This window comes from Schistocerca serialis, chromosome 1 (genome assembly GCF_023864345.2).
Source record: "Schistocerca serialis cubense isolate TAMUIC-IGC-003099 chromosome 1, iqSchSeri2.2, whole genome shotgun sequence".
Classification (NCBI taxonomy): domain Eukaryota; kingdom Metazoa; phylum Arthropoda; class Insecta; order Orthoptera; family Acrididae; genus Schistocerca; species Schistocerca serialis.
The window spans coordinates 202,280,068-202,299,701 of record NC_064638.1 but is presented as its reverse complement, the minus strand read 5'-3'; the positions used below and the strand labels follow the sequence as shown (position 1 = coordinate 202,299,701).

Below are 19,634 nucleotides of genomic sequence, written 5' to 3'. Positions count from 1 at the left end.
AATTCCTACATCATGTAAATGATATACAGGAAGATAATAAAATGAAATGAAATGAATGAGGCCAGACTGCAAGCAGCAGTGTATTATGGGAGAGGGGGAGAGGCAGTTGTGATGAATGGCAACTAGTCCCAAATGTGTAAAAATGTAAAATGGGGACGAATAGGAAGATCAAATCTGTAATGTTTGGATACAGTGTTACTAATTACACAGTCAAATCATTTAAATATCTGGGCATAACATTGCAAAGCGATATGAGGTGGAACAAGCATGTGAGAACTGTGGTAGGGAATGCAAATGGTCGAATTCCACTTATTGAGAGAATTTTAGGAAAGAGTGATTTACCTGTAAAGCAGACTGCATGTGGGTTGCTGGTGTGACATATTCTTGAGTACTGCTTGAGTATTTGGGGTCCGTACCAGGTCAGATTGAAGAAAGACATTGAAGCAATTCAGAGGCAAGCCGCTAGATTTGTTACCAATAGGTTTGAACAACACATAAGTATAACGAACTCAAATGGGAATCCCTGGAGGGAAGGTCATGTTCTTTTCGAGAAACCCTATTGAGAAAACATAGAGAACTGACATTTGAAGCTAACTGGTGAAGGATTTTGCTGTAACCAACATACGAGTACATTGCACCTAAGATACATGAAATTAGGGCCCTTATGGATGCATTGAGAGTCATTTTTCCCCACTCTATTTGTGAATGTAACAGGAAAGGAAATGACAGGTAGTGGTACAGCTTACCCACTGCCATGCACCATATCGTGGTATTTGTGTAGATGTAGATTTAGGCAACGAGGTGGTGGGGGTAAGGGGGAGGCTGTGGTGGGGAGGGGAGGGATAGCAGGGTAGGGGTGGGGGACAGTAAAGTGCAGCTTGTGCGAGCATGCAGAGACGAGGTAGAGAGAGCGTAGGGCAGCTAGGTGCAGTTGGGAGGTTAAATGAAGGGTGTCAGGGGGGAGGGAGAGGGGGGATAGTGGAAAAGGAGGGAAGTAAAAAGACTGAGGGTGTCTTGGTGTAATAGAGGGCTGTGTAGTACTGGAATGGGAACAGGGAAGAGGCTAGATGGGTAAGGACAATGACAATTGAAGACTGAGGACAGGAGCATTACGGGAACATAGCATATGCACCATGTAATAAAAAGTATGCGGACACGTGGCTGAAAATGACTTACAAGTTTGTGGCGCACTTCTTCGGTAATGCTGAAATTCAATATGGTGTTGGTCCACCCTGAGCCTTGATGACAGCTGCACTCTCACAGGCATACGTTCAATCAGGTGCTGGAAAGTTTCTTGGGGAATGGCAGCCCATTCATCACAGAGTGCTGAAGTGAGGAGAGATATTGACGTTGGTCGGTGAGGCATGGCATGAAGTTGGCATTCCGAAACATCCTAAAAGGTGTTCTGTAGGATTCAGGTCAGGACTCTGTGCAGGCCAGTACATTACAGGGATGTTATTGTCGTGTAACCACCCTGCCACATTCCGTGCATTATGAACAGGTGCTCGATCATGGTGAAAGGTGCAATCACCATACCCGAATTGCTCTTCAACAGTGGGAACCAAGAAGGTGCTTAAAACATCAATGTAGGCCTGTGCTGTGATAGTACCATGCAAAACAACAAGGGGTGCAAGCCCCCTCCATGAAAAGCATGACCACACCATAACACCACCGCCTCCGAACTTACTGTTGGCACTACACAAGCTGGCAGATGATGTTCACTGGACATTCGCCATACCCACACCCTGCCAACGGATCGCCATATTGTGCACCATGATTCATCATTGCATACAACGTTTTTCCACTGTTCAACTATCCAACGTTTATGCTCCTTACACCAAGCGAGGCTTCGTTTGGTATTTACCAGTGTGATATGTGGCTTATGAGCAGCCTCTCAACCATGAAATCCAAGTTTTCTCACCTCCCACCTACCGGTCATAGTACTTGCAGTGGATCCTGATGCAGTTTGTGATGTGAACTGACAATGCAGCCAGTCCACAGTGACGGGTAGCCGAAAGAAAGGCACGCATACACACGCGCCGACTGGCGTGAAGTCTGGAACAGGATAACTATTGAATGCTAATAAGAAAAGTATGCAGCTCCTCGAATACTTAACTTTAATTCTTTGTTGGTTTACAACGTTCTTCTTGAGACATTTATACGATAATTATCAAACTATGTAAGGCTAATGGCGCCTTGCTAGGTCGTAGCCATGGACTTAGCTGAAGGCTATTCTAACTGTCTGCTCGGCTAATGAGAGAAAGGTTTCGGCAGTGTAGTCGCTAGCAAAGTCATCGTACAACTGGGGCGAGTGCTCGTCCGTATCTCCAGACCTGCCTTGTGGTGGCGCTCAGTCTGCGATCACACAGTGGCGACACGCGGGTCCGACATGTACTAAATGGACCGCGGCCGATTTAAGCTACCTCCTATCAAGTGTGGTTTCTGGTGGTGACACCACGGTTTGGTATACCTGTGTGATGATCTGGATAGATATCTGCCTATTACAGATTACGACCCTCTTCAACAGTCAGTGTTCTCTGTCAGTCAGCAGATGAGGTTGGCCCTTACACTTTTGTGCTGTATGTGTCCCTTCACGTTCCACTTCACTATCACATTGGAAACAGTGGACCTAGGGATGTTTAGGAGTGTCAAAATCTCGCATACAGACGTATGACTCAAGTGATACCCAATCACTTGTCCACGTTCGAAGTCCTGGAGTTCCGCGGAGCACCAAATTCTGCTCTCTTATGACGTCTAATGACTATTGAGGTCACTGAAATGGAGTACCTGGCAGTATGTGGCAGCACAATGCACCTAATATGAAACACATATATTTTTGGGGGTTTCCAGATACTTTTGATCACATAGTGTGTATTTTAGGGAGAGAGTTCTCACTTGTGCAATTCAGAAAAGCTGGTGTTGATGGGAAGGATCCAGAAGACACAGGCTGTGAAGCAGTCATTGAAATGATGAATGTCATGTTGGGTGGTGTGCTAAGCGATGGGGTGGTCCAGCTGTTTCTTGGCCACAGTTTGTCGGTGGCCATTAGTGCAGACATACAGCTTCTTGGTTGTCATGCCCACATAGAATGCAGCACAGTTATTGCATTTTAGCTTGTAGATCACATAACTGATTTCACAGGCAGTCCTGCCTTTAATTGGATAGTTGATGTTTGTGACCATACTGGAGTAGTTGGTGGAGGGAGGATCTATGGGACAGGTCATGCATCTGTGCCTATAACAAGGATATGAGGCATGAGACAAGGTGTTGGGAGCAGGTGTTGGGCAGGGATGGATAAGGTTATTGTATAGGTTCGGTGAGCAGTGGAGTACCACTGAGGGAGTGCTGGGATGAGTGGTGGGTAGGAGATTCCTAATTTCAGGGCACAACAAGAGGTAGTCAAAACCCTGGGGGAGGATGCGATTCACTTGCTCCTGTCCTGAGCGGTAATGAGTAATAAGGGGAATGCTGCTCTGTGGCCGGACGGTGGGATTTTGGTAAATGGTGGGTGACTGGTGAGATAAGGCACAGGGAGATCTGTTTTTGTACAAATTTGGGAGGGTAATTATGGGTTGTGAAGACTTCAGTGATACCTTTGGTATATTTCGAGAGGGACTGCTCGTCACTGCAGATGCAACAGCCATGGGTGGCTCGGCTGTATGGAAGGGGCTTCTTGTGTGGGATGGGTGGCAACTGTTGAAGTGGAGGTGTTGCTGTAACCTCTCTTTACTATAAAGAAGATACATCAGTTTTCAGACAGGCATGATCAAAAAGCACTCACATATAGCTTTCATCCACAGCCTTCATCAGTAAAGAGATACACACACACACACACACACACACACACACACACACACAAACACACACACCTCACGCACACATGACTCCCGAGTCCAGCATCTTGAGCCAGAATGCATTGGCATTAGAGTTGGCAGTTGTGTGCTTGAGTTGTGCTTGCTTGCTTGTGTGTGTGTGTGTGTGTGTGTGTGTGTGTGTGTGTCTCACTTTACTAATAAAAGCTGTGGCTGAAAGCTATATGTGAGTGTCTTTCAATCGTGCCTTTCTGCAACTTTACATGTCTTTTTTACGGTAAGTAGCAATCTATCTTTTCCTAAATTGTTGATATTCCCACATGTAGTTTCCATTGATTGATTGTAATCTCTCTTTCTGTGAGTTGTGTGTTTAGCACAGTTCCCCCATTTTTTGAGGTTCACTCAGTGGTAGGTTACTGGGTTGGTGATGGGTAACTTCATGTTCTGGGTGCTGTGCACCAGACTGTGCCGGCTTACAGGATGAAATGTGGTATTTACTGCTGTTGTACTTATAAACAATAATAAAATATATATTACACAATTAATTACACAAATGAACTATGTCGTATTATTCTGTATGGTATGTCATTACCATATTGTCCGTAGAATAAAGACGCTCTTCATTGTGCGCAAAAGAAACTTGATGTTTGCTTTTTAAATATTCACCCAAGCTGTTAAATGGGACAAAGTCCATTAGGCCTGACCTTGAGTATTCTGTTGTTATTCAGTCACTAACAAAGTACCATTCTGTTTTATATACTGAGAGCATGGAATGACCTCTCTGAAGCGAAAGCTACAAAAAGGTATTTAGTTGTTATCCTGTTTATCTTACTGTGTGATGTAATGTGGTTCAAACTATCAACAATGTCTTTGCACGTTCAGTGCCAGACATGAACTTTCAAATTGAATTGTTTACATTTATTTACTTTTACCACTGACAGTAGGATTTCCAATGGACTTCTGGACATAGACTTGGAAATGATAGTTAGTGCTTAGAAAATACCTTGTGCATCACTACTTGGTACCATTCCTTCTGCTTACCCTCAGTTCCCAATTAATCTTCAGGTAGCGTGCGTGTACTTACCATACTTGCAATAAACATTTTTCTTCAGATGGCGTCCTTATGCTTATGATAATTTTGACGCTGCACTCACCTTACTTGATAACATTATCCACTTCTGCTCATAAATATATTTAAAAAGAATCTTCAGCAGCATGTACATCCCACCTTGTCTGACCACGTTAATCAGCTGGAGGTTATTTATTTCTCAAAACAATATTCCTTTCATCATTAAGGTTATGCTTTTTAATCTTTCCTTGACAACGAAAATGGAAACTCTACGTTGTTTCCTTGACAACAGTTTAAAATACATAAATCATCTATAAATAACACTTATTTGCTCTTTATTTTTGAGTTTACATTGATACTTCTCATCAGTAAGGTACTTTCAAAATAATACCTATTTGTATTTCTGAACAGTGGAAAGTTCAGGAGGGAATAACAACAATAAGGAAAGATCTGCCCACCAGGTGGCAGTAGGAGAACACACATTTAATGGTATTATAGTTTGTAAGCTTTTGGAGTCAGTGGCTCATTCTTCTGGCAGAAGGGTTGAAGGGGAAGGAATAGGGGCTAAGGAAAAGGACTGGTGAGGTATAGGAAAAGGGGTGGAGTTCAGAAAGGTCATCCAGAACCACGGATCACAGGAGATGGCATGAGAAGGAAAGACTGAATGAACAGTCATGGACACTAAGGCTCCCAACACACTTCCCTGGGATGGCTGATGATGGCTCTCCATGCTGCATCCTCACTTCCAAAAACTCCTCAGTCCAGTCACAGATTTCACTTGATACACCACATGATCGTACTTTTGATAGTAAGTGTAGTAGTGGCACTAAACCACAACACTTTTTGGAAATCAAGAAATACTGCATCTAACTGACTGGCGTGGCCCAAAGCTTGCAGTACGTTATGTGAGAAAAATGTGAGCTGGGTTTCTCATGATTGATATTTTCAGAATCAATGCTATTTGGCATGGAGGAGGTCATTCTGTTTGAGATATCTTATTATGTATGACCTCAGATTGTGTTCTAAGATTCTACAACAGATAGATGCCAATGATATTGGGCAGTAGTTTTACAGGTCACTTCTACTACCCTTCTTGTAAAGAGGTGTGACTTATGCTTTCTTCCTACTCTAGGCATAGCTTTTTGTTTGAGGGATCTACAATAGATTATAATCACAAGAGGGACTAATCCAGCTTCAAATTCAGTGTAGAATCTAATTGGGATTCCATTTGGCCCTGGAGATTTGTTCAGTTTTAATGATTTCAGCTGTTTGTCAACAGCTCAGACACTAACACTTAAGTCACTCATCTTTTCAATGCCACGAGGATTGAATTGTGGTAGTTCTCCTGGATTTTCCTTTTTAAAGGAACAATTGAAAACAGAGTTAAGCATTTCAGCGTTTTCTTTGCTACCCTCAATTTCAGTTCCTGTATTATTCGCGGGTGTCTGGATACTAAATTTGATGCCACCAAAAGCCTTTACATACAACCAGAACTTCTTTTGGTTTTGTGAAAGATTATTTGACAATATTTTGCCACAATTGTCATTGAAGGCTTCATGCATTATTTTCTTGATAGCCAAATGTGTTTCATTCAACATCTATCTATCTATAGCCCTATGCTTTGTTTTACACCTATTATGGAGTAGTCTCTGTTTCTTCAGAAGTTTTTTAGTGTGACTGTATACCATAGAGTATCCTTCCCATTATGAACTGATCTTCTGGGTATGGGCAAGACTTAGTATCGGGGGTAGGCATTACATGGTAATTGGGTCCTTCTATTGGCCATCAGACTCACCTCCTGATGTAACTGGAAAATTTGGAGAAAACCTCAGTTTGCTCATATGTAAGTTCCCCAGCCATTCTGTAATCATTGGTGGAGACTTTAATCATCAACAATCAGTTGGGAAGATTGTGGTTTTGTGAGTGGTTGGCGGGACAAGACATCCTGTGAAACATTACTAAATGACTCTTCTGCAAACTACAAGAGCAGGCAGTTCAGAACTCCACTCATGATCGAAATGTAACAGATGTAATGGCAACAAATAGATCTGACCTCTTTGAGGATGTCCACATCGAAACTGGCATCAGTGACTATTGTGCATTTGTGGCAGCAGTGATTACCAAAGTACAAAGGACAACTAGAACATGTAAGGAAAGATAGATATACTCAGTAAACTAGATAAAAAAACAGTTGTTCATATCTCAATGAAGAACTTGAAACTTTCAACACTGAACAGGATCATGTAGAAGAACTATGGCCCAAGTTTAAAAGAGTAGTTGGCCATGCACTGGATAGTATAATCATAAGCTAGAGGATGGGGATGGGGCATTTTCTTAAGATTGGTGCCTGTTTATCCTGGACGTACTAGTATGTATGCATTAATGTGAGTTAATATAGTAAAAAAAGCCCGAAGCAGAAATAACAGTGTACTGTCTGTATTTGCCATGTTAAAAACAACTTTTGTTCTTAAATGTGATACACTCTCCATGTGTATGAGGTGTAATTTTCATTTAATTATTTTTTTCAGGCCACTGATTGAGGATAAGCATGTAGAGGATCAGGCTGCTGCACCTGTGCATACTACTGAAACCCTGGCTGTTCATGTAGCTGTGGCTGAGTCAGTGGCTTCAGCAGTACCCACCGAAAAAGCTGAAAGTGTTGATGGTGTCCCTCAGGCGGATAAAGATGTGACTGCTGCTCCAGCTTTGCTAGAGCAAGCTTACAGGAGTTCTGATGTGAAACCACCTTCACCTCCAAAAATCCTTGAATCTGTTGAAAATAAAGAAGATAAAATACATTCCATTGATGCAGATGCTGGCTTTTCTCATCAGACAGCCATAAATTTACCTGATGCTGGAGAACCAGTCACTGATCATGCAGAAGCAAAAGGAATATCATTGATGACAGACAATGACAAAACAAAAACTGAGCCATCTGCAGCCAGAGCCAGCCGACGACGCGCTTCTGTATGTATTGCTTCCCATAAAAGAACTAAATCATTTATAATATGTAAGCCCACTGTTTTCATTTAAATATATAACAGTGGCCATTAGACTCTAGAAATGTTCTGAGGTTTTAATAGTCTGACATCAGAGCAGCCTCTCTTGTGTTTTTTCTTCCCTTCCGCATTCTCCATCTCCTATCCTTCCTCTGCTTCCTCCATGTTTGAGATTCCTCTGTGTTTCTTCTTCCTACCTGTGTGCATGCAATGGCTGGCCCACATGATTGACATGTAACAGGTAATTGGGTAATGCATAATTCCCAGCCCCAGATTGACAGGTAGGATTCGCATGTATCCCCTGGTACAGGCCAAGCCCAGGGAGAAGTGAATACCTAAGCTGTTACCTTCCCAAATTGCCAATTGGTCCCTCTGTCTAGAGTGCGGGAAGTGTTGTGACCTGAGGTGTGAACAAGCACATAAGGTAGATGAGCCCCTCCCTGCCCGCAATGAGCTGATTACCATCTCAGTTTACACCCACTAACTTAAACGGAATGAGATTACATATTTAAAGAATCTCCCAGCTGCAGCTCAGTTCCTCATGGTATCACATAGTGAAGAGGTCAGTCCTTTTCTATGGTTAATCTGTTTACTATTCAGGTAGGTGTTGATGCAATTGGAGACCATGTGAAATCTGGCTCTCATTTACGTAATAGAACTTTGCTTTTGGAAACAAATTGTGATTTTCAAGACGGACAACTGAGTACAGCTTCGTTCGTCGACAGCTACCCCTTCGTGTTGAGGCTGATCTAATGCTGAATTGTTCACGTAGTGTTATTCATACTCTAATGCTCAATGGTTTGACCCAGAGAGAAATACAAACTTGCGTCTCTGATCAGGGAGTCACTGCAGTCCATCAGGTAATGAAAAAGGTTGATACAACCTTAATGCCTACATGCACTCTCTTCCTCATGTTTGGTAGAGTAGTGCATTCATTAAAGATCAAAGCAGACTATGAAGTCAGCACAGTCCAACTGTACATTCCAAACTCCCCTATGTGTTGCTACCAGTGTCAGCATTATAACCACACTCGCATATCATATAAAAACATGGCCAAATGTGGTAGAGATGCTTACTAGAGTGATTGCCCGCCTCTTTCTCCCTGCTGTATCATTTGCAATGCTGACCATGTAGCCTCATCCCAGGAATGTTCTGTGTATCTCAATGAGCGGGCCATCCAGGAGATCCAGGCGAAGGAGAAAGTTCCTTACCCTGTCGCTTGCTTGTTGTTGGGAAGTTAAAAGCCCTGCATTTTACCACCTGGCACTTAAGTATCATCCTTGCTATGCCTCAATCCATGGAGGACGTGGCCATGCAGACTTGCAACCTCAAATTCAGCAGTACGGTTGTAAAATCGCCATAGCCGCGGTAACATCTCCATCTCTTTCTCCTCCATATGCACAGCAAACCACCAAACTTCATCCCTGGCAGCAAAATCACCTGCTTCACAACCAGCAGGCTGGAAAGGACAAAAGGAACACTTCTGCAAAGACTTCTTAGATTCCTCCAGCTAACAAATGTCTGAGTCTTCATCTGCCATCCACAAAGGATCTGAGAAATCAAAGACAAATGGTCTTGTCCTTCCCCGACTCGGAGGTCCTTTTCAGCAGTGTCGCCACATAATACCCTCACCCTGCCGATCTCCATTTCGCCGACGCGCATCACCTATCGGTTTTCTGTCCTGTAATCTACAGGCTGACCCAGAGAGAATGCCAACACCTCTATAGATCTCTAGGAACAGGATCCTCCAGGCTCTGTTCCCTGCAGAAGTGAGTGTTCAAAGATTGGCACTAAGCAGCCACGGAGGTGAAAACACTTCATTTGTTCCTCTCCCTCCTTACCCTGTCATGACTCTCCTCCAATGGAACATTCCTGCCGTTAGATCCAACAAGGAGGAATCACAGCATCTGCTTGTATTCTATCCCAAGTCCTCGTGACTGTTTGACCTCTCGCATTTTCTTCTGGTCCACTTTTACCTTCCCCCAAAGGACGGCATTCCATCTGGGGAGGGGGTGGGGGGATGTCAAGCTGCTCATCCGGGATAATGTTGACACTGCCAAACCATCTCACTGCACACTCGGCTGCAAGCTGTTGCAGTTCACATTATCCTTTCTCACTTCATCTTCTCTCTTGTAATGTCTACATCCCTCCGTCATTCATTGTCTTCAGGGCAGGCTACCTCCAGCTTATTGGTCACCATTTTTTGCTGCTCAGTGACTTTAATGCGTACCATCCCCATTGGGGCACTTCCAGAACCTGTCCGAGAGGTGCCCTTATAGCTGACGTTCTCAATCAACCCAACCTCATTTGTCTTAACACTGGAGCACCAATGTTCCTTTCAGACGCCAAGCACAACTATTTCCATTTGGGCCTCTTTTTCCGCACTGCCCAGCTTGCCTGTCATCTCAAGTGTTCCATCCTCTCTGACATGTACTCGAGCAACCATTTCCCATGTGCTATCCATTTGCTGACTCCTGCCCCACCTACACTATGTGATCAAAAGTATCCAGACATCTGGCTGAATATGACTTACAAGTTCGTGGCACCCTCCATCGGGAATGCTGGAATTCAGTATGGTGTTGGCCCACCCTTAGCCTTGATGACAGCTTCCACTCTCGCAGGCATATGTTCAGTCAGGTGCTGGAAGGTTTCTTGGGAAATGGCAGACCATTCTTCACAGAGTGCTGCAGTGAGGACAGATATCGATGTTGGTCGGTGAGGCCTGGGATGAAGTCAGCATTCCAAAATATCTCAGAGGTGTTCTATAGGGTTCAGGTCTGGACTCTGTGCAGGCCAGTCCATTACAGAGATGTTATTGTAGTGTAACCACTCCGCCACAGGCTGTGCATTTTGATTAGGTGCTCGATCGTGTTGTAAGACGCAATGTCGTTCCTGAATTGCTCATCAACAGTGGGAAGCCTACATCAATGTAGGCCTGTGCTGTGATAGTTCCATGGAAAACAACAAGGGGTGCAAGCCCCCTCTATAAAAAACACGACCACACCATAACACCACCGCCTCCGAATTTTACTGTTGGCACTACACACGCTGACAAATTGCATTCCCTGGGCATTTGCCATACCCACACCCTGTCATCGGATCACCACATTGTGTACTGTGATTCGTCACTCCACACAACGTTTTTCCACTGTTCAAATGTCCAATGTTTACGCCCCTTACGCCAAGCAAGTCATTGTTTGCCATTTACCGGCGTGATGTCTGGCTTACGAGCACCCGCTCGACCATTAAATCCAAGTTTTCTCACCTACCACCTAACTGTCATAATACTTGCAGTGGATCCTGATGCAGTTTGGAATTTCTGTGTGATGGTCTGGATAGATGTCTGCCTATTACACATTACGACCTTCTTCAACTCTTCAACTGTCAGCGATCTCTGTCAGTCAACAGACGATGTCGGCCTGTACTCTTTTGTCGTGTACTTGTCCCTTCACTATCACATCAGAAACAGTCGACCTAGAGATTTTTAGGAGTGTGGAAATCTCAGGTACAGACATATGACACAAGTGACACCCAATCAACTGACCATGTTTGAAGTCCTTGAGTTCTGCAGAGCTACACATTCTGACCTCTCCTGATGTCTAATGACTGCTGAGGTCACTCATAGGAAGTACCTTTCAGTAAGCGGCAGCACAATGCACCTAATACGAAAAACGTATGTTTTTGCGGTGTCCGGATACTTTGGATCACATAGTGTTTGTTTAAACCAATTGACAGCTTTCTAAAGCCTACTGGGGTCTTTACTCCTTCCTGGCGACCTTCAACAAATATTTCCCCATTTGTAATGTCTAGGTAGAATACCTTATAAATGTTATCCTTACTGCTTCAGAATGTTCTCATCTTTACCGTGCTATGTCCCTTGGTGGACTGAGGGGTGCCAAGACTTGATTCATGCATGGAGATGTTGCTCTCTGCGATTTTAACTGTCATCCAATGATGGTGAACTGTATTTGTTATCAACAGATACATACACAGTGTTGTCATATTCTCCGGGATAGCAAAACAACTAGCTGGATTTCTTTTAGTATTTCTTTTAACGGTTTCATTTCCTCTTCTGTCGTGTGGAAACTCCAAATGGCTCTCTGAGACCAAGGTCTGTTTCCAAATTTCTGGTCTGACCATAGCAGATGATGTCATTGTGGACCTTATTTCTATCTCCAACACCTTAGGCCGCAATTTTGCAGAGATTTAGAGCTCCACCCACAATCAGCCTGTCTTCCTCAATCAGAAATGAGTAGAGGAGACTTGAGTGATACCCTTCTCCTCTCAGAATCATGAATGCTACAGTGCTGCCTTTACTATGAGGGAGCTAGATCATGCCCTCACCTCACCCCAATCTTCCGTCCCAGGGCCAGACGATGTTCACATTCATATGTTGCAGCACCTTTCTCTTGCAAGCAGTCACCTTCTCCTTCATACACTATATGATCAAAAGTATCCGGACACAACCAAAAACATACTTTTTTCATATTAGGTGCATTGTGCTGCTAACTACTGCTAGGTTTCCATATCAGCGACCTCAGTAGCCACTAGACATTGTGAGAGAGCAGAATAGGGCATTCCGAGGAACTTGTGGACTTCGAACGTGGTCGGGTGTTTGGGTGTCACTTCTGTCATACGTCAGTTTGTAAGATTTCCACAGTCCTAAACATCCATAGGACCACTGTTTCTGATGTGATAGTGAAGTGGAAATGTGAATGGACACGTGCAGCACAAAAGTGTATATGCCGACCTCGTCTGTTGACTGACAGAGACTGCCGACAGTTGAAGAGGGTCATAATGTGTAATAGGCAGACATCTGTCCAGACCATCACACAGGAATTCCAGACTGCATCAGGATACACTGCAAGTACTATGACAGTTAGGTGGGAGGTGAGAAAACTTGGATTTCATGGTCAAGCGGCTGCTCATAAGCCACACATCACGCCGGCAAACGCCAGACGACACCTCACTTGGTGTAAGAAGTGTAAACGTCAGACAATTGAACTTGTAAAAACATTGTGTTGAGTGACAAATCACGATACACAAAGTGGTGAACCAATGGCAGGTTGTGGGTATGGCGAATGTCTGGTGAACGTCATCTGCCAGTGTGTGTAGTGCCAACAGCAAAATTTGGAGGCGGTGGTGTTATGGTGTGGTCATGGTTTTCATGGAGGGGGCTTGCACCGCTTGTTGTTTTGCATGACACTATCACAGCACAGGCCTACATTGATGTTTTAAGCACCTTCTTGCTTCCCACTGTTGAATAGCAATTTGGGGATGGCGATTGCATCTTTCAACACCATCAAGCACCAGTTCATAATGCACAGACTGTAGCAGAGTAGTTGCACGACAATAACATCCTTGTAATGGACTGGCCTGCACAGAGTCCTGACCTGAATCCTGTAGAATACCTTTGTGATGTTTTGGAACACTGACTTCATGCCAGGCCCCACCGACTGACAGCGATACCTCTCCTCACTTCAGCACTCCATGAAGAATGGGCTGCCAATCCCAAAGAAACCTTCCAGCACCTGACTGAACATATGCCTGCAAGAATGGAAGCTGTCACCAAGGGCTAAGGGTGGGCTAACACCATATTGAATTCCAGCATTACCAATGGAGGGTGCCACAGACTTGTAAGTCATTTTCAGCCAGGTGTCCAGATACTTTTGATCACATAGTGTAGGTACAATCGCATTTGGGCAGATAGCATGTTTCCCAGGCACTGTCATAGCCATACCTAAGCCCGGTATGGACAAACTATTAAGTCTCCACCCTCGTAAAATATGTGGAATCTAGGAATCCTACATACTAGGTTCGCTAGACAAACAATTCAAACAAACCGTATTAATGAGTTTTATCATAAAATGGAAAGAGACAATACTTAACTTTGACAATTACAAATATGGGTATTAAGCAAAGAGTGAAACGCAAAATAAGAATTTTCTTTAGTATAGACAATCCTAAGTTGCTGCTATATAGGTGCCTTATCTTTAAGCTACTATTCAAGTGGCTGTTTCCATTCAGTTGTGGCTCTTATGTCCTCTTCACATAGAGGCCACTGCTGTCGTGTCGTCATCCTGGAGAGGGGTCGGTCAGCGTGCTATTGGTTGACGTCTTCTCACGGCCATCTCTTCTCATTGTTGCTGACTGGCATGCCGGAGTTTGACTTAACGCTGTAACATTTCTCCCTCCCAAAGCAATGGAGCATCATTGTATAAGGAGCCTTAGGGAAGGCAGGGGCATGGACGCTCTGTGGGGCTGGAATCTGTGGCTGCAGGGGACGTCAGACTTCTGGTTGTACACCCCCCGCCCTCCCCTTCCAGCCTTCGCTATGGTGGAAACGTCCCCCAGAAAATGCCCAGAAGGGTATGCATCCACCTTCTGAGGCCCATACCCAGGTGTAGAAGGCGTTGGCTGGTGCGGCATAGGTGGATCCAGCTCCATCAATAGGACAAGAGGAAACGAAGGCTCTGGCTCCATGGAGTCATCCCATGGTGTCATGATGATGCCCTATGTTGGCTGCTGTGTCTGTGCAGTCCTCGGGATCCATGAATCTGGGGGAAGAGATACAGAAGGATCACCGTGCACATGACAGTGGTGAATTTGATTGTGATGTTGGCGCTGCGATCTGACTGGGCCTGAAATGAGATCATGCATGCGGAGTTTGCTTTCAGATATTTCTCCAGCAGCTTAACTTTGTGCTACCTGCCATATTCTCTATGGTTGTGAAACCTTCACCACCTTGGCTTCGTGTGGTGGCCCGTGTTCATCTTGGGCTTCATTTGCTTCCTAAGGAAACTACTCTGGATTTGACCTATCGCTGCAAGTTTCTCCCTGTCGCCATTGGATAAGAAGCTGCCAGCAGCAAGTCGTATACTCTTAGCTCACTTATTTGTTACATAGTTTAATTCTTAATTTCTTTGCATGTTTTTTGGGTACTTGCATTGTTTAATTCATACATTTTGGGCGTGTTATAGTATTTGAGAGTTGTAGCATCGCGTTTTAGTTCCTGAATAGTGTAAAATCGCGTAGTCTCCTTCTGCCGCTGAACAATGTGTCAGCAGTGCGCAAGTAGCAGCATAACTGCATTTAATAGGCAATCTTGTATTTTAATAACTGTTTACATTTTGTGTCGAATTGTTTGTGCTCTCTGTAGATTAGTTCAGATGTTCTTTACACAACACTATTTAGCATGGATAGGGATTGCGACTGCTGTGTTCAGATGCAGGCTGAGTTGGCATCCCTTCGCTCCCAGCTTCGGGCACTGTTGGCTTCAGTCACACAGCTTGAGGCTATTGCCAGTGGGCATCACTGTGGGGGTCCGGACGGGGGTTTGTCGGGGACGGCCAGCTGGTCCCATGCATCCCCCGATCGGACTACGGCTGTGGCTGCCCGGGATACTGCCCACATTGAGGCTGACCCCTCACCCGTGGTAGAGTGGGAGGTCGTCTCGAGGTGTGGCAGGGGGCGAAAGACATTCCAGAGGACTGAATGGAAGGCCTCTCCAGTTTGTCTGACAAGCCGGTTTCAGGCTCTGTGTCCGGCTGATACTGATCTTTGGCCGGATATGGCTGCTTGTCCTGTTCCAGAGGTTGCCCCTCAGTCTGCAAGATCCGGGCAGTCGCAGAGGATGGGCTTACTGGTAGTCGGGAGCTCCAACGTCAGGTGTGTAATGGGGCCCATTAGGGATATGGCTGCTAGGCAAGGGAAGAAAACCAATGTGCACTCCGTGTGCATTCCGGCGGGGGGGGGAGTCATTCCAGATGTGGAAAGGGTCCTTCCGGATGCCATGAAGGGTACAGGGTGAACCTATCTGCAGGTGGTCGCTCATGTCGGCACCAATCATGTGTGTCGCTATGGATCGGAGGAAATCCTCGCTGGCTTCCGGCGGCTATCTGATTTGGTGAAGACTGCCAGTCTCGCTAGCGGGATGAAAGCAGAGCTCACCATCTGCAGCATCGTCGACAGGACTGACTGCGGACCTTTGGTACAGAACCGAGTGGAGGGTCTGAATCAGAGATTGAGACGGTTCTGCGACCGTGTGGGCTGCAGATTCCTTTACTTGCGCTATTGGGTGGTGGGGTTTTGGGTTCCATTGGATAGGTCAGGAGTCCACTACACTCAGCAGTCAGCTACACGGGTAGCAGGGGCTGTGTGGCATGGACTGGGCGTTTTTTCTGAGGTTAGATGGCCTCGGGCAAGTGCAGAAAGGGCAACAGCCTCAAAGGGTGCAGGGCAAGGTCAGGACATGTGGGGACCAAGCAGCAATCGGTATTGTAATTGTAAACTGTAGAAGCTGCGTTGGTAAAGTACCAGAAGTTCAAGCGCTGATAGAAAGCACCGAAGCTGAAATCGTTGTAGGTACAGAAAGCTGGCTGAAGCCAGAGATAAATTCTGCCGAAATTTTTACAAAGGCACAGACGGTGTTTAGAAAGGATGGATTGCATGCAACCGGTGGTGGCGTGTTTGTCGCTGTTAGTAGTAGTTTATCCTTTAGTGAAACAGAAGTGGATACTTCCTGTGAATTACTATGGGTGGAGGTTATACTCAACAACCAAGCTAGGTTAATAATTGGCTCCTTTTACCGACCTTCCGACTCAGCAGCATTAGTGGCAGAACAACTGAGAGAAAATCTGGAATACATTTCACATAAATTTCCTCAGCATGTTATAGTCTTAGGTGGAGATTTCAATTTACCAGATATAGACTGGGACACTCAGATGTTTAGGATGGGTGGTAGGGACAGAGCATTGAGTGACATTATACTGAGTGCACTATCCGAAAATTACCTCGAGCAATTAAACAGAGAACCGACTCGTGGAGATAACATCTTGGACCTACTGATAACAAACAGACCCGAACTTTACGAATCTGTAAGCGCAGGACAGGGAATCAGTGATCATAAGGCCGTTACAACATCCTTGAATAAGGAAGTAAATAGGAATATAAAAAAAGGGAGGAAGGTTTATCTGTTTAGCAAGGCAGATTTCAGACTACCTAACAGATCAAAACGAAAATTTCTGTTCCTACACTGACAATGTTGAGTGTTTATGGAAAAAGTTCAAGGCAATAGTAAAATGCGTTTTAGACAGGTACATGCCAGGTGAAACTGTGAGGGTCGGGAAAAACCCGCCATGGTTCAGCAACAAAGTTAGGAAACTACTGCGAAAGCAAAGAGAGCTTCGCTGCAAGTTTAAACGCAGCCAAAACCTCTCAGACAAACAGAAGCCAAATGATGTCAAAGTTAGCGTAAGGAGGGCAATGTGTGAAGTGTTCAGTGAATTCGAAAGTAAAATTCTATGTACCGACTTGACAGAAAATCCTAGGAAGTTCTGGTCTTACATTAAATCAGCAAGTGGATCGAAACAGAATATCCAGACACTCTGGGATGATGATAGCATTGAAACAGAGGATGAAATGCATAAAGCTGAAATACTAAACACCTTTTTCCAAAGCTGTTTGACAGAGGAAGACCGCACTGCAGTTCCTTCTCTAAATCCTTGCACGAACAAAAAAATGGCTGACATCGAAATAAGTGTCCAAGGAATAGAAAAGCAACTGAAATCACTCAACAGTCCACTGGTCCTGCCGGGATACCAATTCGATTCTACACAGAGTACGTGAAAGAACTTGCCCGCTTCTAACAGCCGTGTACCGCAAGTCTCTAGAGGAACGGAAGGTTCCAAATGATTGGAAAAGAGCACAGGTAGTCCCAGTTTTCAAGAAAGGTCGTCGAACAGTTGCGCAAAACTACAGGCCTATATCTCTGACATTGATCTGTTGTAGAACTTTAGAACATGTTTTTTGCTCGCATATCATGTCATTTCTGGAAACCCAGAATCTACTCTGTAGGAATCAACATGGATTCCGGAAACAGCGATCGTGTGAGACCCAACTCGCTTTATTTGTTCATGAGACCCAGAAAATATTAGATACAGGCTCCCAGGTAGATGCCATTTTCCTTGACTTCTGGAAGACGTTTGATACAGTTCCGCATTGTCGCCTGATAAACAAAGTAAAAGCCTACGGGATATCAGACCAGCTGTGTGGCTGGATTGAAGAGTTTTTAGCAAACAAAACACAGCATGTTGTTCTCAATGGAGAGGCATCTACAGACATTAAAGTAACCTTTGGTGTACCACAGGGGAGTGTTATGGGACCATTGCTTTTCACAATATATATAAATGACCTGGAATGAGATTTTCACTCTGCAGCGGAGTGTGCGCTGATATGAAACTTCCTGGCAGATTAAAACTGTGTGCCCGACCTAGACTCGAACTCGGACCTTTGCCATTCGCGAGCAAGTGCTCTACCATCTGAGCTACCGAAGCACGACTCACGCCCGGTCCTCACAGCTTTACTTCTGCCAGTATCTCGTCTCCTACCTTCCAAACTTTACAGAAGCTCTCCTGCGAACCTTGCAGAACTAGCACTCCTGAAAGAAAGGATACTGCGGAGACATGGCTTAGCCACAGCATGGGGGATGTTTCCAGAATGAGATTTTCACTCTGCAGCGGAGTGCTAGTTCTGCAAGGTTCGCAGGAGAGCTTCTGTAAAGTTTGGAAGGTAGGAGACGAGATACTGGCAGAAGTAAAGCTGTGAGGACCGGGCGTGAGCCGTGCTTCGGTAGCTCAGATGGTAGAGCACTTGCCCGCGAAAGGCAAAGGTCCCAAGTTTGAGTCTCGGTCGGGCACACAGTTTTAATCTGCCAGGAAGTTTCATATAAATGATCTAGTAGATAGTGTCGGAAGTTCCATGCGGATTTTTGCGGATGATGCTGTAGTATAGAGAGAAGTTGCAGCATTAGAAAATTGCAGCAAAATGCAGGGAGATCTGCAGCAGATAGGCACTTGGTGCAGGGAGTGACAACTGACCCTTAACATAGACAAATGTAATGTATTGCGAATTCATAGAAAGATGGATCCTTTATTGTATGATTATATGATAGCGGAACAAACACTGGTAGCAGTTACTTCTGTAAAATATCTAGGAGTATGTGTATGGAACAATTTGAAGTGGAATGATCATATAAAATTAATTGTTGGTAAGGCGGGTGCCAGGTTGAGATTCATTGGGAGAGTCCTTAGAAAATGTAGTCCATCAACAAAGGAGGTGCCTTACAAAACACTCGTTCGGCCTATACTTGAGTATTGCTCATCAGTGTGGAATCCGTACCAGGTCAGGTTCAGAGAGGAGATAGAGAAGATCCAAAGAAGAGCGGCGCGTTTCGTCACTGGGTTATTTGGTAAGTGTGATAGCGTTACGGAGATGTGTAGCAAACTCAAGTGGCAGACTCTGCAAGAGAGACGCTCTGCATCGCTGTGTAGTTTGCTGTCCAGGTTTCGAGAGGGTGTGTTTCTGGATAAGGTATCGCATATTGCTTCCCCCAACTTATAGCTCCCGAGGAGATCACGAATGTAAAATTAGAGAGATTCAAGCACTCACGGAGGCTTTCCGGCAGTCGTTCTTCCCGCGAACCATACGTGAGTGGAACAGGAAAGGGGGGTAATGACAGTGGCACGTAAAGTGCCCTCCGCCACACACCGTTGGGTGGCTTGTGGAGTATAAATGTAGATGTAGACCTTTGCACGAAACTTAGCAATAGCTCCTTCGTGTACACTGATGGCTCTAAGATTGACTGTGATGTTGGGTGTGCCTTCGTCATTGGCACCTACAGTTTTTGGTATCAGCTTCTGGTCAAAATTTATAGCAGAACTCTTTGCTCTGTATCAGGCCATGCAGTACATATGA

The 19,634-nt window shown here is 44.8% G+C and overlaps 1 protein-coding gene across 3 annotated transcripts in view; it reads left to right on the top strand.

The window, feature by feature from the left end:
* Nucleotides 1-19,634, top strand: part of LOC126465494 (meiotic recombination protein REC8 homolog) — a 412,324-nt gene that overhangs the window by 161,659 nt on the left and 231,031 nt on the right. For all 3 annotated transcript variants that reach the window (XR_007585976.1, XR_007585977.1, XM_050096310.1), the window contains one exon: nucleotides 7,410-7,848. Coding sequence is in view for 1 of the 3 variants with exons in the window: in XM_050096310.1 (XP_049952267.1) it covers nucleotides 7,410-7,848 (439 nt within the window). In the remaining 2 variants the exon portion in view is untranslated. The remainder of the gene's footprint in view (nucleotides 1-7,409; nucleotides 7,849-19,634) is intronic.